The 22,925-nt window shown below is 58.1% G+C and overlaps 2 protein-coding genes across 4 annotated transcripts; one reads left to right on the top strand and one right to left on the bottom strand.

The window, feature by feature from the left end:
* Nucleotides 1-1,209: 1,209 nt before the first annotated feature.
* Nucleotides 1,210-12,115, bottom strand: ANO8 (anoctamin 8). The gene is made up of 18 exons (XM_055541764.1): nucleotides 11,814-12,115; nucleotides 10,940-11,050; nucleotides 10,703-10,835; nucleotides 10,382-10,520; nucleotides 10,205-10,301; nucleotides 9,443-9,559; nucleotides 9,217-9,344; nucleotides 8,958-9,119; nucleotides 8,328-8,480; nucleotides 8,097-8,223; nucleotides 7,918-7,973; nucleotides 7,582-7,656; nucleotides 6,034-6,852; nucleotides 5,390-5,581; nucleotides 5,149-5,280; nucleotides 4,955-5,065; nucleotides 2,741-3,410; nucleotides 1,210-1,907 (listed from the first exon to the last, which is right to left on the bottom strand). The coding sequence occupies exons 1-18, from the start codon at nucleotides 11,917-11,919 to the stop codon at nucleotides 1,525-1,527; spliced, it is 3,711 nt and encodes a 1,236-aa protein (XP_055397739.1). The 5' UTR covers nucleotides 11,920-12,115; the 3' UTR covers nucleotides 1,210-1,524.
* Nucleotides 12,116-15,565: 3,450 nt separating this feature from the next.
* On the top strand, nucleotides 15,566-18,926 carry GTPBP3 (GTP binding protein 3, mitochondrial). Of its 3 annotated transcripts, XM_055541752.1 has the most exons (9): nucleotides 15,566-15,737; nucleotides 16,036-16,289; nucleotides 16,401-16,487; nucleotides 16,576-16,778; nucleotides 16,945-17,017; nucleotides 17,105-17,248; nucleotides 17,431-17,596; nucleotides 17,822-18,100; nucleotides 18,277-18,926. In XM_055541752.1, exons 1-9 carry the CDS (start codon nucleotides 15,685-15,687, stop codon nucleotides 18,497-18,499), a joined length of 1,482 nt encoding a protein of 493 aa, XP_055397727.1. In that variant the 5' UTR covers nucleotides 15,566-15,684; the 3' UTR covers nucleotides 18,500-18,926. The 3 variants fall into 3 exon arrangements, with proteins under 3 accessions (XP_055397727.1, XP_055397720.1, XP_055397734.1); XM_055541745.1 differs by having other exon boundaries at nucleotides 16,945-17,248; XM_055541759.1 differs by lacking the exon at nucleotides 18,277-18,926 and having other exon boundaries at nucleotides 16,945-17,248; nucleotides 17,431-17,607.
* The last annotated feature ends 3,999 nt before the right edge of the window (nucleotides 18,927-22,925 follow it).

The raw sequence follows: 22,925 nt of genomic DNA, 5'->3' as shown, positions 1-22,925 counted from the left end.
GTTCTAGGCTCAGCTGCCCAGCGGTGGGGCCCAGCTCTGAGTGCCTCTGCAGCAGTGTTCAGTTCTTCAGCAGTGGTCATAAAGCAGATGCTTAGGAAAGGCAGGTTTGACCGTGGTCATGCCAGGGAGGGCCAAGTCCCTGGAGGCTCTTAGACCAGCTTGGAATCGCTAGTCTCAGGGGTTGGCCTGGTCCTGGGGAGGCGCATGGTGTCACCAGCTGTTGGTGACTGAGTAGATGGCAGGAGTTCAGCTTCAAAGGCCACGGGGCCCGGGCAGGTCTTGTCCTTCAGCCTGTCCTTCCCCGAGGCTCACCCACACCTCCCTTGCCCCAGGGGGCTGGGTGCCATCTTCTGCCTGCGCTGTCCATGGTGTGGGTGGGGTCCCATGGCCTCTCCATGGTCTCCCCAGCTTAGGCCCCTCAGCTAGCCTCCACCCACTCCTCCTGCCTTTGGGGCCCTCCTTACTCTGCTCCCTGCAAACACCACACTCTGCCTTCCCACACCTCGTGCCTTTGCACAGGCTGCTCTCCTGCCTCTAGTGAACCCTGATGTCTTTTCTGTGGCCTCCCAAAGTGCCCCTGCCTCACGCTGGCTCCACCAGCCCTGGGGCAGGGACTTTCTGACTCTGAGCCTCTGGATGTGGACCCCCTGAGGCTGGGAGAGGCCACACCCATCCCTGATCACTCAGTGAAGGGTCCTGGCCACTGTGACAGCGGTCACACAGCGGGGCCGTGCCAGCCCTTCCGCGATGCTGCCCCTGAACACACCGTCCCCATAACATGGAGACGCAGGCACCAGGTGCCTTCAGACGCCCACGCCCCGAGTGCCCCCTGTGGCCCTTGACTTCTCAGATGTCAGCCTGGGAGGCAGGTCTGCCAGAAAGGGTGGCCTTGTACGACCGAGGCTGGCTCAGGACCCACACCTACGGCCCGACCTGCTGATTCCTGTCAGCACTTTTTGAGATTTCTTCCTTTGTCTAGGAGGCTGAAGATGGGGCCTGAGGCTCTGCAGCTTCTCCCAGGGGGACCCCTAGGCCTGGATTTCTGGAGTTTTCCATACGTTTGGCCTGGAGACCCAGTTCTTAGGCATTCCCCAAGGGTCTCAGGACAGAAGGGGAACCCACTCTGGGCCTACCAGTCCCCCAAAGAGCTGGCCCCAACCTTGTCATAGGGCCCCGGAAGTCCCCTTTCAGCAGCTCCGCCTTTGGGCACTGTTGAAATATACTTTTTATTATTGCATTTCTGCCGTTTTACAAAAATATGACAAAATAAATTAAAAACAAATAAATAATCGCCTATTCTGTGTGTGTTTTCTGTTGTTTTTGGGGGGTTTCCTTTTGTTTCCCCCTCATCCTGGTCGAAAGGAAAACGGCAGATAGAGGGGCCCCAGGCCCCCGGCCCTGCCCCAGGAGGGGGCAGCCAATACTGGGGTACATCGGGCCCGGCCCAAGTGTTTTCTGGGTGGCGGCCGCCGCCCCGTCTGTGATTGATATTGCATATGAAAACAGGAAGGCAGGCGGGCGGAGCTAATGCCAGCCGCTGGGCCAGCACACGGCCTGAGGACTGGGACTGGAGCTGGGGCTGGGCGAGGGCGCGGGGGGCTGGGGGGGCACGGAGGTGGGAGGCAGCGGCGGCGGCAGCGGGAGGCTGTAGAAGCTGGCGTCCCCCGGCAGGGGCTGGGGGGCAGGCGGGGGCCCGGCGAGAGCGCAGGGCGGGCAGTCGGTGGCAGCAGGGGCCTGGCGGGGGCCGGGGCCCTCGCCCCCGCAGCCCCACGGCCCATCCCACTGCCAGCAGCCCGCGGGGGGCGTCGGGGGCCGAGGCAGCGGTGTTGGCGGCGGTGGCGGCGGCGCAGGGCTCCGGCTGCGGCGGGTGCGGAGGGCCGGGGCGCCCACGGGGGCCAGCGCTGTCCCTGCGGAGGCGAGAGGGGCCGTTCCGGGGAGATGCCGTCCCCGCCGCTGGGGACCCTGCCCGCGCTCCCTCTGGGCTTTCAGGCACATGGAGGGCCTTATTGCTTCTGATCAGTGACAAGGGGTGGGCTTCTTCGGGTGCATCCCCTGCCTCTGGGCACTGGGCCCCTCCCCTTCACGGAGAGAGGGAAGTCTGAGGAAGTCCCGCTGACTTCCGACCTAAGTCCCTGGTGCTACAGCTGCCGCCTCTTGGGCTCCCTGGGATGGGTCGCTGGACCCCTGGCACGAATGAGGTGGGAGGGGGGGCAGTGAGGCCTGTGACTCTGCTCCGCGTACACAGGGCTGCAGCCCTGAACTCCCCTAGTGGGCAGCCTGAGCCCCACCTCCAAGGAAGGCCTCCAGGAACAGCTTGGGCTGCAGGACGGGGGCTTGCATAGAGGCCTGGGGGTTCCGGTCCCCCAGAGTGAGCTGGGTGTGGGGTCTCATGGGGGCAGGAAAGGCTAGGCCAGGTGTTGAAGGGGGCTCCCTCATCTCTCCTGGCACCAGAGCATGGCAGGTGGGCACCCTGGGAAGGGATCTAGGGGACAAGGGACTTTGGCATCCCTCCCCCGGGGGTGAGGAGGGTCAGGCACAGGGCTCCAGGCTCTCAAGGACCCGGAAAGACTGAGTAGGCTTTGATCAACAGGCTCCATGTACCACACACCCAGGTCCCCAACTGGTACCAGGAGACGGAGCCTCCCCTGTCCGCTTCAGCCCATCTGCCCATGCCTGGACACCCCACCCCTACCTCCAAAGCCCAGCCCAGAGTCCCCACCCCCGAGTTAAAGCTTGTGACCTGAGCTTTCCTCTTCAGGCCGGGGTGTGTCCGGCTCCTCAGCTGCAGCCTCGTCCGCCAGCCCACTCCGCTGGGCTCGGCAACCGCCACCGCCGAGGGTCCCATCCTGCCGGGCCTGCCCGCCCGCCCCGTTGGACCCGGCCTCTGCCCGGGCCCCACCGAAGGGGAAAAGTTTGCCGGCATGGAAGGCCTTGGGTGGAGAGTGGCTACGCTCTGGGTCCCGCCGGGTCTCAGGTGACTTGAGGAATTTGAAGCTAAGGAAGGCTGGCAGGCGGGTGTCGCTGCCAGTGGGCGACTGGGCAGGGGTTGGCCGGGTGGTGAGGTTGGGCCCCGTGCCGGCCGGCGAGGAGGACGAGGCCCCGGACGACAGGAACTTGCCCTGCAGCGGGATGATCTGCTTCAGCTTCATGACGTTATTAGGTGCCAGCAGGGACCCCGGGCGCTTGGGTCGCTCCGGCCCGTGGCCACCTGCCCCACTGCCCTTGGCCTTGGCCGAGGTTTTCTCCGGGGCAGCAGGGTCCAACCCAGAGCCCTCAGCCCGCGCCTCCTCTCGGCCACTGGCGTCTCGCTCCCTCCGGGCATGATGCTCCGCGTGGCGCTGCCGCTCCTCCTCCTCCCGCCTACGCCGCTGCTGCTGCTGGTAGCGGTGCTGGGCCTGGCGCTCGTGTCTCTGAGGGCAGAATGGAGCCATTACGGGCACTGGGAGGAGTGAGTGTGTGAGCAGCTGCCCACCCAGGCCCAGGCCCACACCAGGGCTCTCCTGCAGAAGTGGGGAGAGATCCACACACTTCTTGGGTTCCAGCTGCATCCCTGGACCCACCCCAGGGCTCTCAGAGAACTGAGAAGAGAGCAAGCATTTACTGGCCACCAATTCTGTCCCCGGTCTCATGCCAGACGCTGTCTTAGAAATTGGGAGAGTTAAAATAAATATTGGGCCTCAGCAGTTTCCTGCTTTCTGGAGAACTGGGGAGAGACAGAGCTGTGACTGTCCAGTGGCCAGTAGCCACACACGGCATCGTTAATTAAAAAAAAAAAAATTATTATTTTTGGGCCCCACCACATGACTTGCAGGTATCTCAGTTCCCAGACCAGAGACTGAACCCAGGCCATGGCAGTGAATCCTAATCGCTAGACCAGCAGGGGACTCCCATGGTTTTGTCACTTTAAATAACTGAAATAAGGTAATTCCCTGGCAGTCCAGTGGTTAGGATTCTGTGCTCTCACTGCAGAGGGCCCGACTTTGATGCCTGGTTGGGGAACTAAGATCCCATAAGCCACGAAGCATAGCCAATATATAAACAAACAACCAGATAACTGAAGTAAAAGCTCGGTTTCTCAGTAGCACCAGGTCCCATTGCAAGCGCTCATTGGCCATGTGTAGTAACGGGCTACATGGGCAACCCAGAATAGAACATTTCCATCACTATTTTTGGGGCTTTCCAGGTGGCGCAGCAGTGAACAATCTGCCTGTCAATGCAGGAGACTTCTCATAAGAGACTTGGGTTCGATCCCTGGGTTGGGAAGATCCCCTGGAGAAGGGAATGGCTACCCAACTCTAGTATTCTTGCCTGGAGAATTCCATGAACAGAGGAGCTTTGCGGGCCCCAGCCCATGGGGTCACAAAGAGCTGGACACTGAGCAGCTGAGCACACACACATCATCATGGGGGGCTCCACTGGCTGGTGGCAATGAGCTCCCTGGCCCGCTCTGCAGCTTTCTGGGGAACGTGGCACAGGCTGGGCTTCTAGGAAGCATCAGCTGTGTCCCTGACCCCACACAGGACAACGCCTGGCAAGCTGGCAGATAACAGTTCCTAAGTGCTGGCCTGGTGCGGGATGCCACCAGGACCCCAGAAGGGACCGGGTCCTTTCGAAATGCTAATTATTACCCTAGGCTTCCCTGGTGGCTCAGATGGTGAAGAATCTGCCTGCAATGTAGGAGACCTGGGTTTGATCCCTGGGTCGGGAAGATCCCCTGGAGGAGGGCATGGCAACCCACTCCAGTATTCTTGCCTGGAGAATCTCATGGACAGAGGAGCCTGGTGGGCTACAGTCCATGGGGTCACCAAGAATCGGATACGACTAAGCAACAAACACTAACTGCACATCTACCCTCCTAAGGATGTGACTGCCCAGCCAGGTGACGCGGAGAGGCGACGGGGGAGAAGCCCCTCGGAGCAGAGATGTAAAGCATGCCGGGCCCTGGCCCACGTACCTTGAAGGCCTCCCGGCGCTGGTACTCCAGCTTGGCCATCTCCTCGGCCACCCAGCCCGGGATGTCGGGGATAGCCACATGGATGAGGTACTTGAGGAGCAGAGCGAAGTGCTGAGGCGACAGAGGAGGAGGCTACAGGCACGGGGACACCCCCCACCCACCGCCTGGGTCCCCCACCCGGCCACCGGTCCCACCTCGAGCACCACCACAGACACGATGGCTGCCTCGGGACTGAGCCAGGGGAAGAGGCGCTGCAGCTGCCCACACTGGCCAATTAGATAGCAATTGACCACGATTGCCAGGACGCCCATGACCTCCATCACCTTCTGCGGGGGTGGGGGGGACAAGAGGGGCTCAGGTGGGGTCCGGCCAGCCTCCCCAGCACCCGCTCCACCTCTGGGCATCCTGGCTCAGAGCCCTTGGCCCTTCCCCCACCTGCCACTGGCCAATGCTTTCCACCCGCTGCCCAAAGGGCCGCTGCAGCCCCGTGCACAGCTTGAGGGCGTCACTGCGGATCTCGATGAGGTTGTTGATGAGGGCACAGAGGGCAGCCAGGGGGAAGGCAGACGAGAAAAGCACGACATAGCCAAACTGCACGAACATCTCCTGGTAGTCCTGGAATGTGTCCTGTGGGCAGGCACGCAGTGGGTGGGCCTAGGCTCTCCCCCAACTCAGGACACCTCTTCCCTCAGCCCACCTTCCTCTCATCAAGCCCGCCTCCCTCAGATTATCCTTCATGGACCCAAGCTCAGCAAGGTTAGCAAGTTTCTGATCACATAAGGGTGAGCCACTCAGTTGTGTCCAACTCTTTGCAGTCCCATGGACTGTAGCCGTGGGATTCCCTAGGCAAGAAGACTGGAGTGGGTTGCCATGCCCTCCTCCAGGGGATCTTCCTGATCCAGGGATTGAACCCGTCTGCTGCATCGCAGGCAGATTCTTCACCGTCTGCGCCACCAGGGAGGCCCTGATTACATAAAGGGGCCCATCATTCCTTCCTGTCGCTCCCACCCCACCTCCACCGTCAGACTGTGCCCTGCCCGGCCGACGGCCCTGCCCCCACCCTCAGGTGCCCTCCTCACCTCGTATTTCTTCATGCAGCTCTCGAGCTCCGCCTGGGTGAGCTGAGACGAGTGTTCCTCCTCGGGTGGGTCGATCCAAGACGACCGGTTCTGCCGCCGCTGCTTCCGGGCTGAGTCGCCCGAGCCCGGCTCTGGATCCGGGCCCCCGTCCGGCCCCTGGTCTCGGCCCTCGCCTCCAGCCCGGCGGAGCAGGACAGCGGGGGGAGGCTCCCGTTCGGGGCTGCTGGGAGCCCCCTCAGCCTCATCGTCCTCCTCGGCCAGTGTGAACACGCCAGGTTCCAGCCCCTTCTCCACCATGGTGGGGCTCCCCTCCTCCAGGAGGGCCTCCTGGCTTGGGCCCGGCCGACGCCGCCCAGCCCCCCGCTCAGCAAAGCTGACCTTCTTCAGTCGGAGCCCGCAGTCCAGGAGGCCGCCCTCCTCGCCTTCCTCGTCCTCATCCTCCTCCTCTTCGTCCTCCTCCTCCTCCTCTTCATCCTCCTCCTCTCTGCCCCCCCGGGGCCCGTCCCCCACCTCTCCCCCTTCCCCCGCCGGCCGCCGCTCCACCGCGGCCTCCTCTTCCTCCTCAGGTGCCCCGCAGCCCCCGCTGAGACACCTGCGGCCCCCGCCACTGCTGCTGCCACCGCCACCCTCTTCAGCCGGGGGTTCGAGGTGGCGGCGTGCGGGGCGCCTGAGGCTCAGGAGGCCAAGCAGGGCACGGGCCAGCTCCCAGGCCGCCCGCAGGCCAAGCTCTCCTCGGCCCAGCCGCCGATACAGGTGGGGCTGCAGAACCTCTCGAACATTCTGGAGGAACTGGCGGGTGATCAGCAGTGTGGCCAGCATCTGGGGGTAAGAAGGGGGTGGAGAACGGCTTCGTGGGGGGCGGGTGGGGCCCCGGGCACTGGGACAGGCTGTGGGCACCCACCATCCCAAAGCACACATCCAGCCACAGCCTGAGCCCAGTCTGGATGTCCCCGGGCACAGAGGCAACCCCAAGCCACAGCTGGGCGGGCCACAGCGCTTTCTAGCTGATCACCTGGGCAGGCCATAGCCTCCCATCATGCCACACCTCCCGGATCTCGGCTGGTGCCCAGGGCCTCCAGGGGCTCTTGACACCTGCACGCAGTCAGTGGAGTCCCATCCCTTCAGAGCATGCACCCTCGGCTAGGCGTGAGGCCCCCGGCACAGCCACACTGCCCACCCTGGCACGGCCCCGAGGGCTCGCCACCACCTGCCCGTACTTTGGCCCGGGCCTCAAGAAGGAGGCCCTGGAGGGAGAGGAGGAGCAGGCGGAACCGCAGGGCCACGAGCGGGACCAGCACCGCCCAAAGCTGCCGCTCGAGGCTCTGGGACAGGGACAGGACGATCAGGAGCTGTGGAGGGACCGACGGACAGGTGGACAGACAGATGGGGGGGGCATGACAGGCAGAGAGAGAACACACAGACAAATGGACAGAGAGGAGAGAAGGATGGAGGAGGAAGGGAGGGGCTGGAGAGCCCTTGGACCCCTTGGGCCGGTCTGGCCCCCACAGCCAGCTGCCTTGGGGGCACTGCTTTAGGCCAGGGTCTCACCTCTTTCAGGCGTTCCATGTCCTTGAGGTAGAAGCCGATGTAGAAGAGGCTCAGGTATGAGTTGACGAACTGGAACTGTGCGAAGCAGGCAGGGGGGTGGTCACCCTGCCATGTCTGTCCCAAGGAACCCCCATGTGTCCCCTGTAGAACCCCTGCCTGGGGACTTCCCTGGTGGTCCAGTAGCTAGGACTTTGTGCTCCCAACGCAGGGGGCCTGAGTTCAATCCCTGGTCAGGGAACTAGATCACATGTGCCACAACTAAGACCCAGTGCAGCCAAATAAATAAATATTTAAAAAAATAAAAGAAGCCCTGCCGGCTTGCTGGCCACCACTCACCAGGACGACCTTGATGATGAGGTGCTTCTCATAGGCACTCTCCAGCCGATAGTTCTCTGGGGGCCAAGGAGACGAGTGAGAGTGTAGCCCAGACCGTCATGGGCAGCAGGGACCCCAGAAGGCAGTGGGGCCCTTCCTGCTGGGGGCCGAGCAATGGGACCTCCGCTCACAGGGCATACCCATGTCGTTGAGCCAGACAGCCAGCTTCTTATAGCCCTCAGCGCTTGCGCTGACCAGCAGGGCCAGCATGACTTTTGGCAGGAAGCGGGCAAGACGGGGCAGCCCCTTCACACTCAGCACCAGCTCCTGCAGGAACAAAGGGGTTCAGAGGTTACCCCGGTCACTGGGCTTGGCTCGGGGCACACCTGAACGGGTTGGGGCCGAGGCCAGGGCTAGGAACTGGAGGTCACCTGGAGCTGGAAGCAGCCGAGCATGAGCAGGAACACACAGGCTAGGCAGGTGAGGCACAAGGGAAGACTCACAAGCATCTGGAAGAGCAGCCGCTTCCAGGGCGGGTAGTAGAACTCCTCGGCCTGAGTCACGGGGCTGATGCGCCGCACGCCCTGGCACAGGGTGGGGGCATGGCCCAACACAAGATCAGAGGGGCTGCCTCTGTCTCACCCCCTTCCCAACCCTTCAAACTCCATGTCTATGATGCTTTGCTATCATGGTTTGTTGTAGTTCAGTTGCTAAGCCGTGTCTGACTTTGTGACCCCATGGACTGAGGCACGCCAGGCTTCTCAGTCCTTCACCATCTCCTGGAGTTTGCTCAAACTCATGTCCATCGAGTAGGTGATGCCATCCAGCCATCTCATCCTTGCTATCAGGGTGTGTCCACTTAATGCACCCTCCCTAGTCTCTCAAATCCAACTTTCCACACCTCTCCCTTCGGGCATGCAGATCCCTTCACTTGGCAAACCTTCTCAGAAGCTGCAGCCCTACTTCACCTCCCACTTTGTTCTTGTAATGCACTTGCTCAGTATGTTTTCTCTTTTTTACCCCATTCTCGAAGTCCCTGAACTCAGACTGCCCCGACTGACCCTGAACTGGGGTCGTGGCTCCTCCACAGCTTCCCCGGGTGAGTCCAGTGTTCCCCACTTGTAGGCCAGCTCAGCCCCTCTCCGTTTCCACTCCTCCAAGAACAGCGTTGACCAGACCACGTTGAAGAGGGCAAAGACCACACAGGATACATCCCGGCTTGTCTGAGGGTGACAGAGGAGGGCTGCAATGTTGGCTCGCCCAGTCCAGGAAGGAAGTTGTCTGAGGTGTTCCACCCCCTGTCCAGTCCACACCCGGCACCTGATCAGCCTCTGTGAATGTGTACAGGACTGAGCCGAAGACCGCTGGGTACACCATTGCCGATGTGTAGAAACCCAGCCAGGCAAAGTACATGGCAATCTTCACACCAAAGTAGTCACAGATCTCATCTGCCGGGGACGGGGGGGGGGGGGGGGGGGGCAGTGCCAGTCAGCCCTGCCTGCCTCCTGGGACCCCCACCAACCCCCCATTCCAGCCAGGACCACACCTAGAGGCTGGTTTTCACACACAGCCTGCACCCATGACTTCATGAGACGGTTCAGGATGCGCTGCTCGTGGACTGGGAACACCTGCTGGATGATCCCGCGGGCCGCCAGTTCAGGGACTGTTGGGGAACAAGAATGGGTGACCCCACCCGTCTGCCTGTTCTGGGCCTAGCCAGTCCCCCTCGGCTGAAACCCAAGTTATAACTTTTTGCCTGCTCTTAAACTAGCAAACGCTTTTCCCAGGAGAAGCGTTCTGGGTGAAAGGAACATCATTCCTCAAAATCTGGGAGGTGCAGGGGCAGGTGGGGAAGGGTGCTCGAAACCTGGGAGGTGCGATCCCAGTGGGGAAACCCATTTTTAAACAGAGCTGCTTGGTTTCAGCTCATTCCTCCAAACGTCTGAAGAATGGTGCAAAGCTGGCATTAGAAGGTTAACTTGCAGCGGCTGGTTTCCTGGGGGATACTGAGGCCCAGAGCTCACCACACAATGTGTGGAGTGCTGTCCATGGTCCTGCCCCAACCTTATCGCAGACCCACAAAAGGGTTTCTCCTGGACCTGCCTCCAAGGAGACAAGCCCCACCCCTTGCTAAGGCCACACCCTTCAGCTCATTGATTGATCTCCAGGCCCCGCCCAACTCTTCGGGAGACTCTGATTGGTTTTATCTAGGCCCCGCCTTCCTAACCCTCCTACGTTGACAGCAGTCCTCGAAGAGCCCCAGCCAACTCCCCACATATGATTGGAAGCTTGGGACCACCTCACTCACTGATTGGCTGGTCCTCCAGAAAGCGCACATTGTGTAGTGCCTCGCCCTGCTTGGCACGAAGGTTCTGCAGCCAGAAGCGGATGATGCTCTGGCGCTCCTGCAGGGGACAGGGCGTGAGCACAGGGAGCAGCCGCCCACGGGCTAGGAATGTGCGCTGGGGGCCAGAGCCGGCCGCACCTGGGAGGTGAAGAAGCGCAGCTCACTCTCCACATTCTCGTAGATGAAGTCCTCCTCACAGGAGAAGCCGCGGGTGCCCCCGCCAAACTCGGCCTTCACTGCTTTGCGCAGACCCAGCTCGTCGGCCCCTCTGAGTAGGCTGCGGGAAGGGCAGGGGAGGTGGGATCACGGGGAGACCCTGGCTCACCATCCTGGAACTAGGGATGGTGTACCTGGTGGACGTCTGGGACAAATGCAGGGTGGCTGGACCTCGCAGTTGGCGCTTGGAAGGGCGGGGAGCTGAGTAGCAGGGTCAGCAAGAGGCCAGGGACAGGGACTCGCCTCTCATATGTGGCGGTGACGAAGAAGGCGTAGGCGCGTGTGTGGCGGTGGTGGCGGACTTGCACGATGAGCTCGGGGATGCCCACGCGGATGTGGTTCAGCAGCCATAGCAGCGTGTGGTCATCGGTCGTATCTGCCAAGGGGCACAGGGACCAATGGCTCTTGCCAGGAGTGACAGGGGAGCCCGGCTTGGGGGAATTCAGTGTAGGCCCTGGGCGGGTGAGCACAGACAAGTACCTGGGAAGGTCATCAACACGTCACAGTTTTCCGTGGGCACCGTCTTCATCCATGCTTTGTGGGACACCAGATACCGACCTACCTGCAGGAGCCGCTTCCCAAAAAGCTTATCTGGGGAGCAGGCAGCGCAGGCTGGGGTCAGGTCATTCTCAGATGGCCTAGCCTCCAGTCTTAGTCCCTCCAACCCTTGCCTCTGATCACACATTCGCCAGGGCTCCTTGGCACTCAGCTTGGCATTCAAGGCCCTGTGAGCTCTGGCCTTGGCTTGTTTCCTTCCCTCCACGTCCTTGTACCAGCCAGGCCCTTCTCCAGGATTGCCCTTCCCCCAGGTCCTCCCTTACAAATCTTACTCATTCTTGAGGCCCAGCTCCGCCTCCGAAACCACAATCGATGGGGTGCTCACTAACAGCTCTGAGCACCTCACTACATTATGTCAACGTCTCCTCATAGCTGGGTGCGGCTGTTACCCCCATTTCACAGGCGAGGAAACTGAGACCCAGAGCATTTAAGTTACCCAAGGTCACAGAGTCCAGCAGGGATTTGAACCCAGGACCGTATGATTCTGTATCCTCTGTGGAGAGGCGCTCTTAAGCGCATCACTGCTCAGCAGCGATCGAGTAGCCCAAGGGGTGACTGGGCTCAGTCCCGCACCGGGGCTCTAGGAGGGGCGTGTCCATATCTCTGCGCTGGGACCCCACACCCGCTGCACCGTTCCAGCCGCGCTCGCCTGGCCGCAGCCGCAGTGCCGGGAAGAGCCGGTGCCTCGACTGGACTCCAGGCCCGGGACGGCTGACTCCAATATCCCTCCCCGTAGACCTGCCGCGAACACCCCAAGCACCTGCAACCCTGTCAGATCCAGGCGCTGCACACGTACCCAGAACTCCGGACGCCGGGGCTGCAGGCTCGCCCTCCGGCGGGGGCCTCTTGCCACGCTCGCCCTCCAGGGACGTGCCCCCAGCGCCGGAGGTGGCTTCCGCCATTGCGAGGGCAGGTCAGGTCAGGGGCTGCGGGCGGCCCAGGCGCCTTGGGGCCGCGGTCTCATGGGGCCGGTGCTGCCACCGAGCGCGCCCGAGGAGGAGACAAAGGCCGCGCCCGCCCGCGCCGGCCGCCGTCCCCGCGTGCCCGAGCGCTGCTTCTCGTCCCCGCCCGCGCGGAACCTCGATTCTCCTTCCCGGCCCCGCGCGCGTCGTTCTCTGGTTCTCGACTCCGCCCGTGATGTTTTCCGAGTTTCGTTCTCGCCCGCCCACCTCGCTCTCTGGTGTTCGTCCCCGCCCGCGCCGAATGTTCATTCTCCTCCCTTTCCCCGCCCGAGTCGGTGCCCGGTCTCGACACCGCCCGCCCTGGGCCTGAATTCTCTGCCTTAAAGCCTTAGTTTCCCCGTCGGTTTGGAATCTGAGATGGTCTTGCGGGTAGGTGGTGTGGGTGGGGTTGGGGGGAGCGAGTGGTGAGCCTGGTCGCGGGAGATTCTCGGTAGCAATAACTCCAACCACCACAGGGAGAGTGAGAATAAGTGTATCATGCCTTAGTACATGCTGGATGTGTAACACCATCTTTGTTACCTAAGACACTCTTCAAGCCCTCTTTGTCCAGTGAACTGCTGCACCCTTCAGAATGCAACGTCCTCAGAGAGGACCCGATAGAGTTCCCAGATTTCAGTTCAGTTCAGTCGTGCCGGTTCTACGACCCCACGGACGCCAGGCCTCTCTGTCAATCACCAACTCCCGGAGTTTACTCAAACTCGTGTCCATTGAGTCGGTGATGCCATCCAACCATTTCATCCTCTGTCATCCCCTTCTCCTCCCACCTTCAATCTTTCCCAGCATCAGGGTCTTTTCAAACGAGTCAGCTCTTCGAATCAAGTGGCCAAAGTATTGGAGTTTCAGCTTCAACGAATATTCAGGACTGATTTCCTTTAGGATGGACTGGTTGGATCTCCTTGCAGTCCAAGGGACTCTCAAGAGTTTTCTCCAACACCACAGTTCAGAAGCATCAATTCTTTGGCGCTCAGCTTTCTTTATAGTCCAATTCTCACATCCATACATGACTACTGGAAAAACCATAGCCTTGACTAGATGGACCTTTGTTGGCAAAGTAATGTCTCTGTTTTTTAATATGCTATCTAGGTTGGTCATAACTTTCCTTCCAAGGAGTAAGCGTCTTTTAATTTCATGGCTGCAGTCACCATCTGCAGTGATTTTGGAGCCCCCAAAAATAAAGTCTGCCACTGTTTCCACTGTTTCTCCGTGTATTTGCCATGAATTGATGGGACTGGATGCCATGATCTTTGTTTTCTGGATGTTGAGCTTTAAGTCAACTTTTTCACTCTCCACTTTCACTTTCATCAAGAGGCTCTTTAGTTCTTCACTTTCTGCCATAAGGCTGGTGTCATCTGAATATCTGAGGTGATTGATATTTCTCCCGGCAATCTTGATTCCAGCTTGTGCTTCATCCAGCCTAGCGTCTCTCATGATGTACTTTGCATATAAGTTAAATAAGCAGGGTGACAATATACAGCCTAGACGTACTCCTTTTCCTATTTGGAACAAGTCTGTTGTTCCATGTCCAGTTCTAACTGTTACTTCCCGACCTGCATGTAGATTTCTCAAGAGGCAGGTCAGGTGGTCTGGTATTCCCATCTCTTTCAGAATTTTCCACAGTTTATTGTGATCCACACAGTCAAAGGCTTTGGCATAGTCAACAAAGCAGAAATAGATGTTTTTCTGGAACTCTCTTGCTTTTTCGATGATCCAGCAGATGTTGGCAATTTGATCTCTGGTTCCTCTGCCTTTTCCAAGTTTAGCAAATAAAAATACAGTTCTCCTAGTTAAATGTGAATTTCAGATAAATGAATAAATTTTTAGTATATCCCAAATATTACATGCTTCCCGGGTCGCTCAGTCAGTAAAGAATCTGCCTGCAGTGCAGGAGACCCGGGTTCAATCCCTGGGTCTTGAAGATCCCTTGGAGAAGGGCATGGCAACGCACTCCAGTATTCTTGCCTGGAGAATCCCCATGGACAGAGGAGTCTGGAGGGCTACAGTCCATGGAGTTGCAAAGAATCGGACATGACTGAGCGGCAAACACACATACACACACACACAAATATTGCATGGATCCTAATTATACTGACAGGATAAGCCTTGTTCATCTGAAATTTACATTTAATTGGGGGCCCTGTATTTTCTCTGTTGTCTGACCCCCTGACCATCCTCTGTAGCCTCTTCCATTGGACTGATAGACCAGCGAGGGCAGGGGCCCAGACTGATTCTTCGTGGTTACACGGTAGTCATTTGATGTATACTTTTGACAGATGGAACAACTTGGAGACGGCGAACGTCATCATTCACTCCTCTCCTACAAATGAAAAAAAAAGTGTTTTTTTAACTTTTTATTTTGTAGTGGGGTATAATCAGTTAACAATGTTGTGATAGTTTCAGGTGAACAGCCAAGGGACTCCGCCAAACATATACATGTATACTTTCGCCCCCAAACTCCCCTCCCATCCAGGGTGCCACACAACATTAAGCCGAGTTCCATGTACTATAGAGTAGGTCCTAGGTGGTTATCCATATTAAATACAGCAATGTAAACATGTCCATCCCAAACTCCCTAACTGACAAATGAAAAAACTGAACAGAGCGAGGCGTGGAGCTAATCATTAGAACTGTACTCTGTTCCAGTCTTCCCTAAGTATAGTCGCGCCACCCGCCCGCTCGTCCAAGAACCAGAGAATTCGCCGCGTGACAGTACCCCCGGAGACCCCGCCTATCCAGTGCCTGGAATTCCACCATCAGCGCTTTATTTCGCCGGCCGGAGCTGTCCCGGGTTAACCTGAAAATAATCTCCCCTTTCTGGCTTTCGGGGAGCCAGAGACAGACGGGATACACAACTCCGCACGAGGAGACCGGGGCCAGAGTAGCCCAGAGAGGACAGAGGACGGTGCTGGGGATCCTAGGGAGGCTTCCTAGCGGAGGGGACCTTGGAGCTAGGCACTGAAGCTCTTTGTCAAGGGAAGGGTGTCTGAGGCAGAAGGACGGCGGGAGGGAAAGCTGGGGAGGGGCGAGAAACTAGACTTCCGAGAAAAGAAGTCTTCCCAGAAATTTGGAATAGATTTCCCCAGGGCCAGACGTAGGTTCCCCGGAACTCATCCCTCCCGGCCACCGAGATGCTCTTGAAAGTGAAAGGCACTCAGTCGTGTCCGACTCTTTGCGACCCCATGAACTGCAGCCCACCAGGCTCCTCTGTCCTTGGGATTCTCCGGGCAAGAATACTGGAGTAGATGGCCACTTCCTTCTCCACGGGATCTTCCCGACCCAGGGATCGAACATGGTTCTCCTGCATTTCAGGTAGATTCTTTACTGTCTGAGCTATCAGGGAAGCCCCCGAGATGCTCTTGCTTCGACTCAAACCCTCGCCTTCATCTAATTTCCATTGCCCTGTGCCACTCCTCATTTCCGGTGTCTAGGAACCTGGTCCCTCTAGGATCCTAAAAATTCTGTCTAATGTTGCTGGAGGAACACCATTTCACTGCACCGCAGCGTGCGAGCCCTTGGCTTCTTTCCCTGTCATTAGCCAGTAGAAGCGAAGATCTTCAGTGGATGGGCGGTACGTTTTCTAAGGGGCCCAATGATAATCGAGAATTGGTGAGCACTTTACCAGTCGCGCCGCGGAGTGGGCGGAATCTCCTGCGAGGACTTGCAGACCCCAGCGGCAGGGTGGGCAGGCGGGTAGCTGATTGTGAATCCATGTGGCGGGGGCTGTGGACCCTGGTATCCCGGGCTGCACGTGGGCCTCACAGGTGGGGTGATCTGGGGAAGGGCTGTGACAGCGTAGGGCGTTGCTCGGGCCCCAAACCCTCTCCCTGGGATCTGGGGGCCCCGTTCCCTGCGGCAAGACCACCTTTCGCTTCCGTCCAAGCCCCACCCCCTGCCGCAGAGCCCACCGCAATCCAGTCTTCTGGCCTCAGAACTTCCGATCAGTCCATCCCCCTAGCCACAAAACTTCCACTTGGGGGATCACGCGACCATCGAGCCATCTATCCACCTGCCACTCTGGCGTCAGAGCTTCTCAGATGCACTGACTCTCCTCTTCTCCAGTCCCAGACTGTGCACGCGCCAGGGCAGTGGTTACCGGGCCCCTGGTTCCGGAGCCACTATCTTCGCTCTGAGCTCTGGCCAAGGCCGCTGCGGCATCGCGGTGATCCGAACCAGCGGCCCTGCCAGCGGCCACGCCCTCCAGAGCCTCACGGCGCCGCGGGACTTACCCCCGGCCCGCAAAGCCTGCCTGCGCCTGCTCAGCGACCCCCGTTCTGGGGAGCCTTTGGACCGCGCGCTGGTGCTTTGGTTTCCAGGTACGGGACTTTCAGATCCGGAACCTCAAGTAGCTCCTGTGACCCAACTTCCTCCTTCCAGGCGGTCGCCCAGGCTGTATCCTGCTGATATCCATCTCTTCAACATACTAGGTCCCCAAAGTTTTACCGGTGAGGATTGCGCGGAGTTCCACGTGCATGGAGGGCCGGCCGTGGTGAGTGGTGTCCTGCAGGCCCTGGGTAAGTCTGCAGCCTTGGGTTTGAGGTATTGCTACGCCGGTGACCTGGGTACGGGCCAGGGGCCTCAGGATCTTGAACCTTCCCGTAGGCAGTGTGCCAGGGCTGAGGCCAGCGGAAGCAGGCGAGTTCACCAGGAGGGCGTTCGCACACGGGAAGCTGAGCCTGACGGAGGTGGAGGGGCTGGCAGACCTGATTCATGCAGAAACCGAGGCGCAGCGGCGACAGGCCCTGAGGCAGCTCGATGGGGAGCTGGGTGACCTCTGCCGCGGTTGGGCCGAGACCCTCACTAAAGCAAGTACACTCATACCTTGCCGCAGAGACACTACCTAACCTTTTCCTGTGTTAGAGTTTCCTGTGTATGAGCCTCCAATCTGGTCCCTTAAGGTCAGGCTGGACCCGGGCACCCACTCGGGGTGAGTTTCTGTATGATCACACTACCCACCTCTCCCCCCCTCAGGCTCTGGCCCATGTAGAGGCCTATATCGATTTTAGTGAGGATGACAACCTGGAGGAAGGCGTCCTGGATCAAGGTGGGTCCCCCTGGGGGTGGGAGGTGGAGACATCTGGCATCCAGCCCCCCAGGTCCTCTTACTCTCTCTCCTTTCCTCCATCCACAGCTGACAGTGAGGTGCGGAAGCTGGAGGTGGCGCTGGGCGTACATCTTCGAGATGCCAGGCGCGGGCAGAGGCTCCGCTCAGGGGCGCACGTAGTGGTTGCGGGACCTCCCAACGCCGGCAAAAGCAGCCTGGTGAACCTACTCAGTGCGTGGGCAGGGGGCGGGGCTCAGGGCAGGGGGCGGGGCTGGGAGCTAAGGTACTGAGCTTTCCCGGGTAGGGAAGGGGCCTGGGAGGTTGAAAACTGTCAGTCCCAGGGGTGGAGCCTAAGGGAGGGACCCTCTTATCTCCACCACACCCGCTTCCTCTGAGCCCACCCCCACCCCCAGGCCGGAAGCCTGTGTCCATCGTGTCCCCGGAGCCGGGGACCACCCGAGATATTCTGGAGACCCCCGTGGACCTGGCAGGGTTCCCGGCGCTGCTGAGCGACACTGCAGGGTTGCGGGAAGGCGTGGGGCCTGTGGAGCAGGAGGGCGTGCGGCGTGCCCAAAAAAGGTGGGCAGGAGGTGGGTAGGAGGGGGAAACGCGGGCCCTTTGCTGTTTCTACCAGTTGCATTTATCTTTCATGAGTCCATAATGAGGAGAGATTGCTAAGCCCCGTTAGGTGGGGCCTCAGTTCTTTGGGGAGGGCAGCTTTTGGGTTTGGCTTTTACTCCGTCCCTGCCGAATGCTCTTCATTGCACAGCTCTGGGGTCCATGCTCCATTTTCCCGCCTCCCAGGCTGGAGCAGGCTGACCTCATTCTGGCCGTGTTGGATGCTTCTGACCTGGCCTCTCCGGCCAGCTGCAACTTCCTGGACACCGTTGTCATCCCGGCAGGAGCCGGGAACCCCAATGGGAGCCGCCAGCGCCTTCTGCTTGTGCTGAATAAATCGGACCTGCTGCCCGCTGGGCGCTCAGACCTCCATCCTGACCTCCCCGCCCACCTGTTGCTGTCTTGCCTGACGGGTGAGGGGCTGGACGGCCTCCTAGAAGCACTGAAGAAGGAGCTGGCTGCACTGTGAGCCCCCTTGCCCACTGGGCAACCTCGCTCTGTCCAAGTTTGGGGGCTAAGCCACTGGCTTTGGGCACAGCTGGCCCTGCCAGCTCAGTTTCTGTATCTAAAAACGGGGTACGATCGTTCCCCTTCCCCCCACTTTGAATGCGGAGAGAGACCTTATCCTTTGTCCCTTCCAGGTGTGGGGACCCGTCCACAGGCCCACTTCTGACACGGTCGAGGCACCAACACCACCTCCAGGGCTGCCTGGATGCCCTTGGTCAGTACAAGCAGGCAAAAGACTTAGCCCTGGCAGCCGAGGCACTTCGGGTAGCCCGAGGGCATCTGAGTCATCTCATTGGTGGAGGGGGCACTGAGGAAATTCTGGATATCATCTTCCGGGACTTCTGCGTGGGCAAGTGAGGGGACAGCCGAAGCTCAGACCCAGGCTGGAGGAACACCCGGAAGCCTTGGGGTATCTGGGAACAGCTTAGGCCAAGGTGGGGAACTTGACCGCAAACCACGAAGCCTCTGTTGCTGGTAGTGACTGAACGGCAGCCGGCCAGATTTCGGGGGTTTTGTTGCTGAGTGGGGCTGAAGGGAGGTCCTTTTGGGCCCATGATGCTGGGGGAGGAGGAGTAGAGGATCAAGACGGAGGTTGAAAGGTCTCAGAGGTTTTTGTTTTATAGTTTTTAATTTATTTTGCAAATACCAAAGGAAGGTAAAAAGCAGGTGATCCAGAAATATTTGAACACCCTCTCCTTGGTGGTTGTATCCTTCCAGAACTTTCTGTATATGTTTGCATATTTGTGCCTATAAAATATATTTTGTCTTGTATTTTGTACACAAATTGGTGTTTATTGCTCTGCAAACTGTCCTTCCCCAACACTCACACCACCACCACTACCCTGCACCTCACAGCGTGCAGGACCTTAATTCCCCAACCAGGGATTGAACCAGTGCCCCCCTGCAGTGGAAGCTGGGAATCTTAACCACTGGACTGCCAGGAAAGTCCCAAGCTGTCATTCCTTTTGTGGTATTAATCTTGAAACTTTGCTGCTTTTCTGCTCAAAGTGACTTGCAAAATCCCTTCTTCCTTTCCAAGCTTAGTCATTAGTCACTCAGTGGATATTTATCAAGTCCCTACGATGTGTTAGAATCTCACCCATCATTTGAGTGCATCTTCATAACAGCACAATGCAGTGGTTATGTCGTCATAGTTTTACAGATGAGGAAACTGAGGTTCAGAGAAGTATTTAGTTGCTAAAGCCCCCAGGGGATTTGCACATAAGGTTAGATTTCAGTTTGAGTTCACTGGGGGCCTTCTGGGTGACAGACTGAGTGCAGGGGGCTGGAAACAGAGGGGAGTAAGCAGGCATTGCTCCTGCTCCTGTTTTTTTTTTTTTTTTAAATTTTCAGTTGTTCTGAGTCTTCATTGCGATGCATGGACTTTCTCTAGTTGCAGAGCATGGGCTCTAGAGTGTGCTGGCTTCAGTAGCTGTGGTGGGCAGGCTTAGTTGTCCCCGGGATGTGGGATCTTAGTGCCTGGACCAGGGATCGAAACTTCATCCCCTGCATTGGAAGGGGGATTCTTAACCACTGGAATGCCAAGGAAGTCCGAACTCCTGCCCTTATTAAAGAAGAGACACAGCTCCTTTTGGTGAGGTTGGATGCTTGCTTGCTCAGTCCCTTAGTCGTGTCCAACCCTTTGCAACCAATGGACTGTAGCCCTCCAGGCTCCTCTGTCCATGGGATGATCCCAGCAAGAATACTGCAGTGGGTTGCCATTGCCTCCATCAGGGGATCTTCCCAACCTAGGGATCAAACCCACGTCTCCTCCAACTCTTGCGTCAGCAGGCAGATTCTTTATCACCGAGTTACCTGGGAAACCTGAGTTCTGAAGGCTGCTGTGCAAACGTATGATAAGGAGACCTGACCTGGTCAGGGATGGATGTGAGGGTAGATATGGAATTTACTCTGACGTCTGAAAGGTGAGAAGAAGACGGAAGAGGCCAGCAAGAACATCCCAGGCAGAGGGCAGGACATGTGCAAAGGCCCTGAGGTGCGAACATCACAGTGTGTTTGAGGGGCAGCGAGGTGGCCAGTGAGGCTGGAAGTAGAATGAGTGAGTGCTAGAAGGGAGAAAGAAATCCAGGAGAGGAGAGCCTGATAGTGAAGCCTTTGATTATGGGGACTTATGGGGGAATCTGAGCTTCCCTGATAGATCAGTTGATAAAGAATCCGCCTACAATGCAGGAGACCCGGGTTCAATCCCTGGGTTGGGAAGATCCCCTGGAGAAGGGAACAGCTACCCACTCCAGTATTCTGGCCTGCAGAATTCCATAGACTATATAGTCCATGGTTGGGGGACTATAGTCCAAGGATGAGGCGGTTTGTGGTCACAAAGAGTTGGATACGACTGAGCGACTTTCACTTATGGGGTATCTGCTGTTGAAGCAATGGCACCCCACTCCAGTACTCTTGCCTGGAAAATCCCATGGATGGAGGAGCCTAGTAGGCTGCAGTCCATGGGGTCGCTAAGAGTCAGACACGACTGAGCGACTTCACTGTCACTTTTCACTTTCATGCATTGGAGAAGGAAATGGCAACCCACTCCAGTGTTCTTGCCTGGAGAATCCCAGGGACAGGGGAGCCTGATGGGCTGCCATCTATGGGGTCACACAGAGTCGGACACGACTGAAGAGACTTAGCAGCTTAGCAGCAGCTGTTGAGGTGATGAACCAGCAGAGGGCGCTTTGCCCTAACAAAAATTTAAGTGCCTGACACTGCAGTGAGTTCCGGCCCCCTAAGGTCCCAGGGATCCAGGCTTCCACGACCCACCTGATGGAATATGAATAGTTAACTCCCCTTTTGCCAGAGGTGGAAATGGAGTCTCAAATAGGGTCAAGCTCTTTTCAGAATCAGAAAAAAATCTCCACCTCCAGTAGTTGAAGATACAAACTCTCAGATTTCAAGGGACACAGGAGCAGAGGCTGGGAAGTTTCCAGGGCCCATCACACAACTATAGGGACCCTCTGACTCCATTTCATCATGGCTTCATTGCACTATGTCGCTCTCTGTTGATTTGTTTGTTTGACAGCTGGGGTCCCCCCTGAATGGGGGACTCCTGGAAGGGAAGGGTCACCCCAGTTCAGTCCGTGGATATTACTATTAGGTCCATTTTGCAGAAAGACAAGAAGCAGCAATGTAGGTGTAGAGAGGGTGGATGCCCAGATGTCCTTTGCTTGGGGAGGGTCTGGAGGGCTCCCAGCAGGGAGGAGTGGGGTCCGGGTGGGGAGGAAGATGCTCTTGGGAAAAGATGCCTCAGCCCCGCCCACCTACCCTGTCCCTGGCACATCACGGACTGAAGTCCTTGGCTACAGTCCCTTTTTTCCAAGAAGGGGGAGGTGGTTTGTGGGAAGCAGGCATGGGGGTTATTTATAGAGGTCACAGGAAATCCCCAAAGAGTCAGAACCTCACCCAGTGGCTGGACCACAGGATCAGGGAGGGGGGTCTGCCAATTGCTCCCTGACTAGGACTCAACCCCCACCTGGCTCTCAGGGCAGGGCGGGGCCCGCATAGGGCCTCAGCCTGGAGAAGTCAGAGGTCCAGGATCAGGACTGGAAAGAGGGAGGGATGGTGTAGGGGAAGTACCCCGAAGGAACGAGAACTCTGGGGCATCCAGAGGGGCTGCCAGGGGGAGCGATCTCTAGGGCGGGGCCTTGGGGAATTGGCAGGCGAGAACAAAGCGTTCTAGTCTGAGGGCACAGTACAGATTAAAAGTCACTGAGTCTTCGGTCAAAGAGTCAAATGTCTGGAACAGCTGCCCTGGCTGTGGGGAGGAAGGCACAAGAGAGCTGAGGATTGGGCCTTATTCCCAGGACACCAAGGAACCGGGGAGGGTGTGAGTGGGAGAGACACATGGTCAGATCCTGGGATGAATGGATCCCTCTGGACCAGCACGGAGGCTACAAAGGAGGCAGAGGCTGAGGCCCAGGTGTTGGAGGACTGACCTGGGACTGTGCTGTGCTGTGCTTAGTCCTTCAGTCACGTCCGACTCTTTGCGACCCCATGAACTATAGCCCACCGAGCTGGTTGGAAGATTGATATCCTGGGATGCTCTGAATGGGAGAGACCAACCAAGAGTCAAAGACCTGCATCCATGGGCCCAGAGAGTTTAGGATGATGATTTTTTATTTATTTATTTATTTAATTGGAGGATAATTACTTTACAATATTGTGATGTTTTTTGCCATGCATCAACATGGATCGGCCACAGGTATACGTGTGTCCCCCCATCCTGAATCCCCCTCCCTCGTATTATTATTATTACATTCATTTCTAGGTGAGTAAATGGAGGCTGAGATCAACTGAGCCAAAATTTGAATGCAGGAATGTCGGGGTTTGGAACCCAAACTCAGAACTGGCTGCTGTCAGCGTCCTCCCCAGGACTCCTTACTCCTGACTGCTCAGGCAGTAGGCTCAGGGTCAGGGACGTCCCGGCTTCCTTGGGGCCTCCAGACTGGCCCGTCTGGGCGGCTGGGCCTGGCTGACCCTCCTGCCCTTGCTTGGCGGGGCCCCAGCCGAGTGTTTCCTGCAGCGGCCTGTCTCTCGCCCGGGTTTCCGTATCCAGGAAATATCGCTCCTTTGTCCCTCCTGACTAGCCTGCCCTAAGCGTGGCATTGCCAGCTCTGGCTCCTCGTGACTCATCTCCTCCCTGTCAAGGTCCCAGGGGATGGGCTGGGCTGGGGGGACAGACAAGCTGGGACTCTAGATGACAATTTTTAGGCTGTTCTCCGCCCGATGACCATTTGCTTTGTTTCCTGGAGTTTTTGCTTCTTAGGGACAA

The sequence above is a fragment of the Bubalus kerabau genome, chromosome 1 (genome assembly GCF_029407905.1).
Source record: "Bubalus kerabau isolate K-KA32 ecotype Philippines breed swamp buffalo chromosome 1, PCC_UOA_SB_1v2, whole genome shotgun sequence".
In the NCBI taxonomy this organism is placed as follows: domain Eukaryota; kingdom Metazoa; phylum Chordata; class Mammalia; order Artiodactyla; family Bovidae; genus Bubalus; species Bubalus kerabau.
The sequence above is the reverse complement of the archived record's forward strand: the minus strand, read 5'-3'. Positions and strand labels throughout refer to the sequence as shown.